Source organism: Uloborus diversus, chromosome 5 (genome assembly GCF_026930045.1).
Source record: "Uloborus diversus isolate 005 chromosome 5, Udiv.v.3.1, whole genome shotgun sequence".
Taxonomy (NCBI): domain Eukaryota; kingdom Metazoa; phylum Arthropoda; class Arachnida; order Araneae; family Uloboridae; genus Uloborus; species Uloborus diversus.
In genome coordinates, this window is record NC_072735.1 from 812,247 (window position 1) to 827,105 (window position 14,859).

The 14,859-nt window shown below is 31.7% G+C and overlaps 1 protein-coding gene across 1 annotated transcript in view; it reads left to right on the top strand.

The window, feature by feature from the left end:
• LOC129222400 (cell adhesion molecule DSCAM-like) overlaps positions 1 to 14,859 on the top strand; it is a 105,152-nt gene that overhangs the window by 35,887 nt on the left and 54,406 nt on the right. The window contains 3 exon segments of the mRNA XM_054856905.1: positions 1,642 to 1,791; positions 10,035 to 10,152; positions 12,030 to 12,205. Of these exon segments, the coding sequence (XP_054712880.1) occupies positions 1,642 to 1,791; positions 10,035 to 10,152; positions 12,030 to 12,205 (444 nt within the window).

Below are 14,859 nucleotides of genomic sequence, written 5' to 3' on the forward strand. Positions count from 1 at the left end.
GTTTCTGGTAAGTTTTAGAAAATGTAATACAGGGTGTCCGAAAAGTCCTTGACACATTTAAAAAATTCATAGAAAACCAACAAGTTGTCGTATGAATTTGCAGTTTGCACCATAATACTTCACAGGTTCAAGGGTTTTTATGACATCGAAAAAAAATGAAGAAGAAGAAAGGCATTTCGCAGCCAGGGTGAAAGTACAGTCGAACCCGTTTAATAGAATGGCCATTTTGCTACGAAAAAAAATTCTAATAAGCGGGATATTCCATTAACCGGGATCAAAATAACACATTACATAGGTTTGGTACATTGAAAATGTGTTACATTAAGCGGGATATTCGTTTAACAAATATTCTAATAAGCGGGCTTGACTGTATATGCTATGCTTGTAATTCTTCGTTTAGTAATTTTAATTCCGTTTTGCGTTTTCCCATGTCAACAAAAAACGATTTTAAATTAACTTTTAAATCGTTTAATCTGACACCTTGTCTGCGAAATGCCCTTTTTTTCTTCTTTTTTTCCCTTTTCATTTTTTTTTCTATGTCATAAAAACTCTTGAACTTGTGAAGTATTATAGAGCAAACTGCAAATTCATACGACAATTTGTTGATTTTCTATGGATTTTTTAAATGTATCAAGGACTTTTCGGACGACATAACATTTTCTAACTTACCAGAAACATCTCAGAAAGAAATCCATTCACTTTACTTTCCAGTGGACAGTTAATATTTTACATAGATATGCATTTTACGAGCTTACCATACACAGCTAAAGAAGAAATAATTCCACATTGCTATTTAGTGGACACCAGTGCACTGTAGCGTGGATGGTATTTCACTTCTGAAGTATTATAGACCAAACTGCAAATTCATACGACAATTTGTTGATTTTCTATGGATTTTTTAAATGTGTCAAGGACTTTTCGAACACCCTGTATATGTAACAACGTATGAACTGCATCAGATGCAATAACCTCAAAATTATAGTTATAGTTATGGCAAACCTAACGTGGTAGCATCATAATGCTATGATTTGAATCTGCAAAGCCATTACAATGATGCTAGGTTAGCTTTGCTCCACCTATAGCTGGCTGAGTCACACAGTGTTAAAAAGTTAATCAAGATTTTACTCAGAAGTTGTTGCAGAACTGTTTTAATAATAGGGGCTATTTTACTATTAAGAAAAAGATCCAAAATATTTGATAGAAAAGTAAAATGTTTGTAGCTCTCAAAATACTCTCGGAAGTTAATATGAATAATACCGTTGCCTTTTTTTTTTTTTTTTTGGCAAAATAGGTTGGCAGCACTCAAAATAGTTAGTTGTATTCGCCAAAAACTCGGAAGTTATTGTTCAGAACATACATTAGAATGCTGATTTCAAGTTGCGGTTCAAGTCTCTCGTTCAATACGTTTTGATACTGTAGTACACATTCTAAAATATAGAAATCATATGATGCTGCAAAAAGAAAGAGAGTTTTTAAACATTTGAGTTTTTTTTATTCTGATTTAAAGCTGCATACCGTTAGAAAAATAATTTATCTTATGTATTTATGTTATTCAAAAATTTGATATGTTTCAAAATTAATCTAAGATAATATGATACCAAATGATACCTTCTGTTTTAATTTTACTTGTCTTTATTTTAGGAAATTCTTATACAGTATTAAATTCGGGAGAGTTACTACTCCATGCCGTTCAAGAAAAAGAGTCTAAAAGAACTTATTTGTGCCAAACAAGACACAGGGTAACTGGAGAAATGGTTCTTAGCGCGAGTTCTGGAAAAGTAGTTGTTTCAGGTGAATTAATTCGGTTAATTATTTCATTTCTTGAAATGAAAATAGCATTTAAAAATATCAGCCATCATGCAGTATATATATATTTAGCTTTTTGAGCAATCGCGATTGCTTATTGTTCTCATTTGACTGTTTTGAATTCCTATGATTTTATTTTCCCACCACCTCCATCTGCCAACACCACCGTCGCGTCGGCCGGCCTCACGATGCTGCTCCTCTTGCGAAAACAGTCTCCAGGTTGCACCCATATCCTACAGAAACACACATATACACACACACGCCTACGCACACATACACACACTCATGCCTGCGCACAGACACACACTATTACACACTCATACACACATACACATACACAGACTCATGCCTGCACACAGACACAAACACATATGCCTACATACACAGCACTGCATACACAACACGCACACATATGCAAACATACACCCACGCACCCACACACATGCGCCTACACCCACGCACCCACACACATGCGCCTACACACACACACACACACACACATATACACACACTCATGCCTGCGCACAGACAAAAAACACACTCCTGCACAAACACATACACACATTCATGTCTGCACACAGACACAGACACATATGCCTACATACACACACACAGCAATGCATACACAACACGCACACACATGCATACATACACACACACAAAAACGCACACACCCACACACATGCGTCTACACAAACACACAAGCGCATTCATACACACGGCTCGTGATTGCGAAAAACATAATTTGAATTCAAGATGCCAAAAATTACAATTAATATATATTTTTTTATATTCCCGTGAAGAAGAAAAAGATAAACCTCTTTTATCATTTCGCAAATGATTAAATTGTCTCTATTTCTAAAAGTAATCTTCAGACAGGAAGTAACAGAATTATAAATGCACTCGTTTTAACGGACTGAAAAGAACACCCAAAGGGTACCAACATAAAACATTGTCCTCTCCAACCAAGGTACAATGCAATTATTTTGATTAGATTGCTCTAGAATTAATATTTATCTTTTCTGACTCGGGGACTTTATTTTCCGAGAAAATGAATTTTTATGTTAAATGTTTATCTATTTAATCACTTCTTAGAAGTTTGAAACATATTTCTGGGTTACGTGAAATGTGATTAAGATTTTTTTTTATAACAGACTCGTAATTTTACTTCCCTTATAAGACCCAGTAAAATTTACCAGAATCAATAATCTCATCTATTTCTTGTAATTTTGTTTTTATGATAACATTTTGGCGTAATATTATGATGGATCCAAAGTGTGGTTCATTATTCGTACCTTTAAGCGGTATATTTTAAAAAGACCGAAAATTAAAATACACATAAAAAGTTATTATCAATCAAGTATCTCATTAAAAAACCATAATTCGTAGTATCAGTTTCTATTAGGATAGAAAAATGCCTTGATTTTTTTTCCCAGACGATTAATTTAGTACACCGCTTTTTTTTTTTTTTTTTTTTTGCAATTATTGAGGCAACAAGAAGAAAAATGTTTTACGCAATTAAAGAAAAAAAAGTTTGAACTTTTGAGCTAAACAAGTGCTAAGTTCAAACGAATGATAAATTTTTATTAAAAACCTTTCCTTAATCATCATACTGTACAGCAGCACTATACAGGCTGCACTGTATAGGCTACTATTACCATGTGATTCAGACTACAAGTATGGGAAAAATGGCGTGCACTGGTTCCAAAAATGGAAGATTAATAATTGATTAAAGTAATAATAATTATTATTAGTATTTTTTTTCAAATAAAGAGGAAAAGGAAATATATTTCAAATGAGGCAAAATAACACAAAGAATCAATAGTAGTTTACTGTACTTGTCAAATTACTTCTTTAGTAGGGTGCATAAATGACATAGTAAATATATTTGTGACATAATGGTCACTTAATATCTTGGAACTAGTCATACCCGCGTGGACGTTCCTTGAAGTTAAATATAACGTTTTATATTTAAAGTAATTTTGAACATCAATAGGTGCTGCTACTTCCAGACCAACCATTCTCTCACCTTCATTCTGTAAAATTTAATATGTTACATAGGATACATGTACACCAATGGCCTTGGGTCAAGCGTACCACTCTTCTACGCTTGTTCGAACCAAGCAGCAGGGGAACGTTCCTTCCCACCAAGATGGACACAAGGGATTCTATAGGCCATTAATGAATGATTTTTGACAGCAACAAATTGCCTCCTCCAGGCTTCGGGGGTATTGATTTACAAAATTCCCTGTGTATGTAATAGGTGAGCAAATAGAGTCGCAAGGTTTCAACGCTATAAATATAAGTAATTGCAATTATATTTTAATTCGCTGTTCTTTAGTCATAAACGTACCTAATGCTTAATTAGGTAATTTAATTTTTAAAATATAAATTTCGAAAAATCCTCGATTACACCTAACATAAAAATATACTGTATTTTCCATAGCTAAAATATAAATTTTAAAAAAATATTTAGATCGGAACAATGTAGAAATCAATACTTTAAATTAATTTTCTTCTACTTCAGTACATAGTCCTTTATTATCATCAAATTCTTACGATTCACAAAATTTAGAAACCGAAATGGATATCTATCCTAAACTGTTGAACTTTTGTTTTCTACAGCTGGTCTACCTCAATGCGAAAAAGCTTGATAACCTTTTGATATCTGCTCGCCTTTCATCATCGTTAGACAAATGCCATATTAGGGATAAAGATGTTGTTCGTTTATTTACAGCCTATATAGATGCAGTAAATTTGAATCCAAATGACCTAGTGATCAATGGTACATTCCTTAAGAGAGCAAGAGAAAATCTTTGAGTGGTAAAATTAAATTTCATGAATTTAAATTTAGATTTTGTAGTTATTCACTTGGATACAAAGCTACATCCAGATGTAACTGGAAAAAGAACGCCGACAGGATTACCGTGATAGCTTCCTTGTCCTAATATTGAACAGCTACACGGAATTCCTTAGATATTTCTTCAGTTGCTTGTGATATCTTATATGATAGCTCTTTATTACTAACTGTTCTAGCTCTAGTGTTTGGTACAACGACTTGCAATACCAATGAATTGTGCATGCAATTTTTTAGAGCAAAAACTTGAACGGCGATATATTACACTTGGATTGCCAGCATCATGCACTTGAAATCGTACTGCAGAGTGTGTCCCTTAAAGAAGTTCTTGCCTTTCTTAGTTCTAGATCAGATATTCAATTATTTAAGCGCTTCAAAATTTTGTGGAAAGATCTCCATCATTCAGAAGTTATAACATTTCAATCAAGTGCACATACCATTTAAATTCTAAGAAAGACGAAGTTGATGACGTATGATTTATTGTTCGTAAAAAGCGGAATTGAGAAAGATTGCAGATAATACTCATAACTCGTAATAATATTTCCTGGTAAATTTCCTCCTACAGGGATATGTATTCGGCAACCTGGAGCATATCCCTGAGCCACATAGGTGGCAAAAAGAATTTTTGTTTAAAAATTTTTATATTTAGGAAACAATTTAAATTGACCTTACATGAAAAGAAAGCCCTTCAATGTTGTTTTACAAAGCTGTTTTACAATTAAATGCTGTATGAAGATATGGTTTTTCGCAGCAACCCAATCGAGGCTTTTTTGAAGAATATAATATGTCTGAAAAACTAGCAGCGTACAAAATGACGACAAACATGCAGCAGAAGCAGTGATTGTAAAATTTATAAATCACTTATAGTATTTAGGGGATAAACTAGTAGCTTTGTCCGTATTGGATGAAGGAATTAACTTTGAAGATAGGAAAACACTAGTCCAAAACATGCTTGTGATAAGGAAGACGTGTCTGATGTCTGTTTAACAAATTTCAGATAACTGTAGATGATTTGGAATACTTTCTTGGTAAAGATCTTCCTCTTCATAGAATCAATTACGAGTCAATAAAACTGTTTAATAAGTTAAAAATACTAAAATATTTTTTCAATTTGATCCTGATTCACGGCAAAATGAAGGAAACTCTTTAAAGGGAAGAAAGATCGTTAAAATACTGAAAATTGTGAATGATACAACTGAAAAAGGAGCACAATATTATTCGAAGAATTTCGCAGTTAATTTACCGAATATGAGTCACAAAAACAATTATTTTACAGACCGTCCAAGACTATCGGAAAAAAAAAATACACACTATCGAGATGCATTGGGAAAAGCGTATGATTAAGGAAAGTTTCTAAAGCATTATTTCATTGTTATTCAACGTAAAATTTTTAGATGATGTAAAGTAATTATAAAGATTATTTTTAGTGCTACCTCACTGTAAAAATATTTTGCAAACCTAGGAGAAACGATGTACTGAGTACGAAGTAAAATTTCGAAGATTTGTGAGAAAATTATCAAAAGTGTTAAAGTTCAACGGCCTAGGGGCACGTGTTATTATTGACCGATCGAATTCAAATTTTGCACACGTTACTTTTCATTTTAGTGTCACAAAACTAGGGGGCGTCACTTGTTGAATTCCGAATTTTTTTTCCCATATAAATAAGGACCACCCTAATATATATATATATATATATATATATATATATATATATATATATATATATATAATATAAGATTGGAGATATACGTACTATTGGAGCTATTTTGCATTTTACGGAACCCTTCAAAGTTTTTTAATACCTTTAAAAATATTTTGGAGGCATATTTTGTTTTAAAATTTGATTATTTTTTGCTCTCTGATGTGTTATATTGGAATTTTTACACTTCATTGGAACTTTTGTAGTTTGATGTGGTGCCAAGGTTTAATACCGATGGTCATAATTTTTTTGCTGGTACTTATGTCCAGTAACATGCATTACAAACAATCCAGGCTTTCGACATTGTCCCACTGCTGTGCTCTTGAGTATTTTCCATATGCAAGGTTAATACTATTACTTAATTGTGTAGGGTATGACTCAGCCTATTTTCACGTTCATTTACACCTACTGTTAGACGCCTAAAGTTTTCAAAGGTACTTTTTTTTTACATTTATTTAACTGTTGCCAATTGGAAATAAGTAATCAGCCCAAATGTCTTTACATATGTTAGCATTTTATTAATATAGACATGTGAGTAGGAAAAATGATTAGCAATACAGATAAAATAATTGTTAATAAAGAACCTTTGTCTTGAAGTATAAAAGTTGCAAATATTTTAACAGTAAGAAATTAAAAATTCTTACCGATGAAAAGGATGGTACTGTTATCTACTGTTGTTTAAGTTATTTAACTTAATTCATCATTAAATCAGAAAATAAAAGACAGAAATATTTATTTTTCTACCACTAACTATACTGCTTTCTCTAATAAGGACTTACCACGTAACATAAAATTAGGTTTTTTAAAATATACCTTCTTGAACATTAATTACAAATAATTGCATCTTACATTATAATAATGCAAAACTTAAGTTCAAGATAACTTTAATCGGGATGGGCTTTTGAATGACGGAATCAGTTTATTTATTGCTTAAAATTTTTTATAAAAAATGCCCACTAAGTTTAATTCAAAAATACAAAGGAAGTGTTCCTATTTATTATGGATATGTTTTCAATAAATCATTGTTTAATATTTTTCCCTAAACAGTCACTACCGTTTTTATTAATTTATTTATTTATTTATTTGTTAATATAATGGTTTGTATGAAAAACAACAGGTAAAAAAAATTGGAATCAGGAAGAATTCTCTTAAACTGATTTCAACTGATTACAAACAGAAACTAAAATACATACATTTGAATCAAACGTTTAACATTTCTTCAAAACTTTTTTTTTTTTGCAGAATTTTGTTATGGATTTATGAACGTAAGTGCTACAGAAGAACTACTTGTTTTCTTGAGTTTCTGTTGCAGTCAAGTCCGCTTATTAGAATATCGGTTAAAAGAATATCCCGCTCAATATAATTTTTTTTTCAATGTTTCAAACCAATATAATGCGTTGTTTTGATCCCGATTAATAGACTATCCCGCTTATAAGAATATTTTTTCGTCGCAAAATGGCTATTCTACTAAGCGGGTTCGACTGTATTGCTTTTTCAGTTTACCTAAAAAAAAGTATATTTCAAAATATAGTTATGTTCCCCAAACGTGACTGTGACCTTAATAATCCTTTTGACAACTAAATTTTTTCCTCTCTATTGTCTAATGGAAAGTAAAAAAGAAATCCCCTTTGAATACGTAATACCACCAGCTAGGGCAAAAAGAAGAGATGGATGTATTTTCGTAAGCGATACACCTTTTCTATGAAACCTCATTCATTACCTTCCAGAGCTCAAGGGAAATCACTAGAAGCTTTACATTGTCCCTACGGCGATTCTAGTACACCCTCTAGTTCAATATATAATCCACCTATTCCAAAAGAATACGAGAAAATTAGTATCGATTTTCTATTAAAAAATTTCTCAGACAGTTGCGAGTTGCAAAATGTTGAACTTATAATCATGTCGTGCAGTATTTGTAAAAGTTACTGCATAAACCATTCTTCTTTTAACGTTTTCCTCACTTTAATGATGTATTTAAAAGGTATAACATGCTTTGGATTCATAAGATTTTGATCGAAAATTAAAAAAATAATAATAACTATAAACTTTTATGGCCATTCCTTTAAAGTTATAATTTCCGAGAAGTATTATACTATTGTTTACTTTAAATTTGATTAAAAACATTTCTTTTAAATGTGTAACAAATCTTAAAATGCAGAGCTCTAAAGTTAAGACAGATGAAATGGAAGATTAATATTGGCAACGAATATTTAAAAAAAAAAAACCTTATGAAAATGAAAATGATGCACAGGTTTTCTAATTCGAAGTATATAAGTGACTCATCTGCATGTGAAAATTTCGAGGATTATTAAAATCACAGAAGTTTAAAGTTAAGTTTGAAATAGTCTGACTTTAATTAAAGACGCAAGTTGAAGGTAAGAGAAGGTTGGAAAACTTTGAAGTAACGAGTTTAAATTGCATATACGAAACTAATATATATATATATATATATATATATATATATATATATATATAAATCCCCCAAAATCGTGCTTCATGTCGTACCTGCTGAATTTTATGGTTTTCAAAACCTCACATGTGATACTAAAGCAGTGAAACGATAGGTAAAATTAGAGATCGAAGCGCCAGCCATTGGTTGTTTTTTAACCGAGAGAAATGGCTTTATTCGAGTCAAATTAGAATCCAGAACTATGCCACAATAAAACACTAAGACCGAAAATTGGCAGGAGTCAAGTAGTTCAAATCGCACGTCAAAGTATATTTCATAGTAATCAATTTGATTACAGTATGAGAACTCAAAAATATTAAAATTTATTTAGTAGCTTTTTTGTTTCGAAGGTGTGACTTTTATCGATTGTTTCCAGCTATATTTAAATTTTCAAATTTTTACACTTAACCATTGTTCCCTATCAGGCAAATTTTATTTTTTGAGCTAAAGTTATTGACTAAGTGGAAATCAATCTTTTTTTTTTTTTTTTTTACTGGATAAGAAATGCTTGTTTTACTTATTTTTCCGTATCTATGTAATAATTAATAACTATTGAAGCAAAGTTTTCCAAATAATAATGTTCACGATGTTATTCAGTTTCGACGCTATATTCGCCAAATTCAAAGAATGTGAGAAACTTTAAAATATAGTTTATTATTAAAGTGATCACATGCGGTTTGTAATCTACACAAAAGTCTACTCTTAAGTGATATTACATCAATTTTATCAAATTTTTATTTTTTATGTTTCATCAAATTGTTCTTTTCCAACTTTTTTTCACTTTTTATGCAATAATGGTCAATTTCAAGGCGCGGGCGAACCCTCAAGATATTTTTTTTCTGTCGAAATGGTTTTCCATGACTAAATATCTCTTGTAAAGGCAACTTTTCTGCAATATTAACGTTTATCAAATTTTAATTTTATATATATATATATATATATATATATATATATATATATATATATATATATTTATATATATATATATATATATATATATATATATATATATATATATATATATATATATATATATATATATATATATATATATATATATATATATATATATATATATATATATATATATATATATATATATATATATATATATATATATATATTTGTTCCCGCGCGCATGTGTGTTTGTGTCTGTATAATCTTATCTTATTAAACAAATGTTTGCATTTTAAAATCACTCCTTTTTCTCATCTGTTTTTTAGATTCTCAAATTTCAACTCTTCCGAAAGTAACCCTTAACAATCCTCAAGTCAGAGCTGAAGAAAACAGTTTTGCACAACTGCCTTGTGTTGCTCAAGGAACACCCCCACCTAGTTACAAGTAAACGTTACTTCTCCGTTTTTGTATTTAACTTAGAGATTAAATGTTGCATTTCACCGTTGAATAACTTTTAGAGTTAGATCCAAAGGAAAGATTCGGTTGCATACGTAAATGCAGTTGGTCCTACTGCCTAAATGACAGGCAGGTTGTTCTGTAACGGTAATTACTTTCTGCAATTCATGTAAACTGACAAATTCATAGTTACTTCTTTTCTTACAGTAGTAGTAGCACTTAAAGAAAACTTATATTTAGGTCGCATTTTTCTCGTTTAGTTTGAGAAGATTTCGTTTGCTAAAAGTAATTCAAGAAAAAAAAAGCAGTCTGTCCATGAATCTGTAAATTTAAGTTTTCTCGCTAAACTTACAGATTCATGGACAGACTGCTGTTAAATTTCACAAATATTGTTCGCTTTGATTAAGCTGATAATGATTTTTACAGCAAGAAACGCGTATTGTGTTTAAAACAAAAGGAGTAAATGCCTAAAAAATATTGTATAAGCCAGAAATACATTCTCAAGCAATATGAGCAATATGAACAAAACAAGACGCACATCTGGTGATTTTTATTAAACCTTCCCTTTTAGAATTATCTGTACTGAACTAGACAAGATAACACTGTTAGCATATCTTGAGAATAGATTAACCTCATTTTATGTAAATGGCTAGAAATGGTATCACAAATAACAGCAGAAAACATATTTCAAGTGGCCTGTTTGTCCAACGTCACCGCTTGGTCTTGTAGAAAAATTTGCTATGTAATTCGACCATATTTTCTTTAACCCTAGAGAAGTCGCGCTTCGGTCGATTCCCCGCCCGTTGTCAGATATTTCGCTCTATCCCACCACCCCTTATTCTAATAATGGGACCCGTCTGTGTAGCTGAAGGTCAGACGCTCCCCAGCCCACACACTTAGTTCTGAGAATTTTCCTCGGCATTTCAAGGTTGCATAACTTTTGGAAATGTATGTTGGTCATTTAGACCAATAGCGCGCCATCCTTGTCAGGTGTCATTTTCTCCCCGGCACTTCCTTTCTTCTGCTTTCGTCTCACGGATCGCTACGGCGGGGAAAAGATCGAAGCTCGAGCACTAGCGTAACAAAAGGAAACGCGACTTCTCTAGGGTTAATATGAAAGTTTTTGTCATTTATTAAACTGTCTCGAATAACCAAAAGATTGAGAAGAAAAAAATAGTTCAGATTTTTTTCATTTAAATGAAAAATATTGTAACTTTCTGCTCTTAAACAAGTTTTGAATAAGTAAAACTAATGTAGATATAAACATAAACATACTTTGCAAAGCGATATAGGAACTAATGGGAACATCTTAAACCGATATATTTTTCTCGGAAGTTGTTTTACAACACGGGATTGAACTAGTTTTACTTCCAGGTAGTTTTTTTTTTTTAACCAAAACATTTTTTATAAAATAGTACCAAAAATTGATAACAGTGGATTTAGTAGATTTCAATTAACTTTAACTTCTTCGTCTTAAGGTGAAAACGAAAAAAAAAACAGTATTTACAATTTTTTGGAAATGTTTTTTACGAATCATCTTTAAACCATTTTTTTCCGAAGACATTTTTTTCTCTTTTTCTTTTCTGAAGTAACTTCAGAAGAAAAATCAATCATTTTTAACATAATGCGAGTATGCTAACCGCTTTTTTTTGAATTAGTTCCTACACAAGATTTAAATCATAAAAATATATTCGACCTATCTTAATTTAATCTTTCAAATTAAGTAAGATATTAATCTTCAGTTTGTTGTCGAATTTGACATTTACGTTGAGTTTGAAAATTAATTAAGCTATCTCTACTAAATCTAGTTTATGGAAACTACCGTTTCAGCTTTCTTTAAAATATCTGTATTTTATTTCAATAAGGTGGATGAAAGACGTATCCGGTGTCTTGCGTCCCATAAAAGAAGATGGACGAATATGGATTAACCAAGGAGTGCTGAATATAAAACACATACAGTTTTCGGATGGAGGCATATACCAATGCATTGTCAGAAACAGTATAGGAGAAAGACGGATTGAAAGCGTATTAAGCGTTACGGGTAACTTTTTTGGTGATTTTTGAAAATCTGAATATTTTCCAAGTATCGTTTCCTTATTCCAGTATTTTAAATTCTAGTAATGAAGAAAAAAATATTTAACCCTTAATACATAATTTTTTTAAAAGTCACTTTGAAATATGAGGCAAAAGTAGGTAAGTGAGATAACTAAAATTTTGGAGATAACCAGTAGAAATAATAGAAAATACTCTAATCTGTCTTCGGGCAAGGGGTGGCACTAGTAGCTCTACACGCGCTACTACGGCGTGCTTTGCACCACGATTGTAAAAAAAAATAATAATTTGAATTTTGACATTTGGAATTCAAATTATGTTTTTCGCAATCACGAGTGTGTGTGTATGTAGGCGTGTGTGTATGTGTAGGTGTCTGTATGTATGTGTAGGAGTCTGTATGTAAGCGTGTGTGTGTGTGTGTAGTTGTGTTTAGGTGTGTGTATGTATATTAGTCTGTATGTATGCGCGTGTGTGTGTTTGAGTGTGTGTGAGTGTGTGTATGTGTTTGTGTGTGTGTATGTGTTTGTGTGTATGTGTTTGTGTGTGTATGTGTTTGTGTGTGTGTATGTGTTTGTGCATGTGTGTTGGTGAATGTATGTGTGTATGTGTTTGTGCATGTGTGTTGGTGAATGTATGTGTGTATGTGTTTGTGTGTGTGTGTACGTGCGTGTATGTATGTGTGTATGTGTTTGTGTGTGTGTGTACGTGCGTGTATGTATGTGTGTATGTGTTTGTGTGTGTGCGTACGTGCGTGTATGTATGCGTGTAAGTGTAGGGTATGGACGCAACTTGGAGACTGTTTTCGCTATAGGAGCAGCATCGTGAGGAGCCGGTCGACGGTGATGCTGCAGAGGGTGCTGGCGGGAAAATAAAATCATAGGACATCAAAACAGTCAAATGAAAGTAATAAGCAATCGTGATTGCTCAAAAAATAATGAAAGCCAACGGAGGATCTAAACTCTAAGTTCGTTTTATGACGAACTTTAAAAAGTCACATTACTTTGCTTCTCAGTGCCTCATATGAGGCCGTGAAAAGGAAAGTAAAGAATGTAAGTGGATATTTTCAAGTTTTGAGTAAAATTCGTTTATAGATAAGGTTTTGGTAGGCTTTCATTGACTTTTTTTTTTCTATTTCATGCTGTATAACACCACCCACCAGAGCTACTCGTACCATCTCTTACCCCAAAGCTGAGGAGCTGTCCCCTTATTATTTGTACTGGTTATCTTCAAATTTTTACTTTTGTCACTTACATCCATTTGTTTTTCACTGCCTCATATGCCCTTTGGTTTTGATTTTTTGTTAAAATTAAGAGAAAACTACTTAATAATTATAATTAAAATATGGTATATGATTAAAGAACTACTTGGCAGCATTGATTTAAAATTTTATTGATTGCCATTTTCTATTTGTAACAAAAAAAAATGTCTGAAACTAGTTTAAGCAATGCTTTTTTTTACAATGGTTTCAGTTTCGCTCTTTGATTTTTTTTTTGGAAATATTTTGATACTTCGGAGATTTGCGATTAAAAAATTTAAAGGGAGGGGGTAGAAGGGGTAAATTTTGGGAGTATTGTTATTTTAGACACCAAATAAAAGAAAAAAAAAGTCGAAAAATCTAATACTTAAAACTGTTATGTCACGGTGTTTGTGTTTCATTCCCTCCGTAACGGATCGACCGTTTTTTATGATTTTTTTAATGTGTATTTGGCAGGTATGAGAATAGGTCGTAATATATATATATATATATATATATATATATATATATATATATATATATATATATATATATATATATATATATATATATATATATATATATATATATATATATATATCATACCGATAGGTAATTAGTGTGCCTCTATCTAGAATTTTTTTGCCTACCAAGTGTCAAAATGACTCGACGCTTTTTCAAAACATCGAAAAACTCTCAAATATTTAAAAATTTTATTTGTCGCCATCTGCTATTTGTTAACAAATAAAATATTTAAATAATTTAAGCAAGGCTTTTGCAATGATTTTCAATTTCGCTCTTTGAAGGGGGATTTTGATAATTGGTAAATTCGCGATTAAAGAGTGGAAGGGTAAAACGTTGAGGTTATAGGTGATTTTTGATTCCCAATTTTGAACAAAAAAAAAAGACCAAAAAAAAAAAGAGAAAAAAAAATAAAGAAAGAAAAAGAAACAAAATCTGGGTAGTGACATTTTGATTATACATCTGGCAGTTTCGGCGGGGCAAGGTGCATTTTTTTCGAGGGAGGGGGGTTGCCCAATGTGAAACTTGCAAATTTATCATTTTGCAATTTTTGCCGAAATATGATCTAATGTTGACAACGCTATATCCGTTGCATCATTTTGTATTGCAGTAACTTTACTGGATGGATACAGAATAGCTCATTCAGCTATTCATTTAAGCTGATACTGAATATTCAAAATAACCCAAACGCAGTGTTCATCAAAAGGTAACGCACTCTGTTACTCAATTCAAGTGATTTCAGACAAACATTTCCGTCATTCTACATTCAAAAGTCGCTGATGAGATTAAAGTTTACTTGAAATCCTTGCCATTGTATCGTAATGTTGAAAAGATCGAGCCAAAACATGTACGTCCAAATTCTACTAGATCCATTTGCTGTCAAGTTC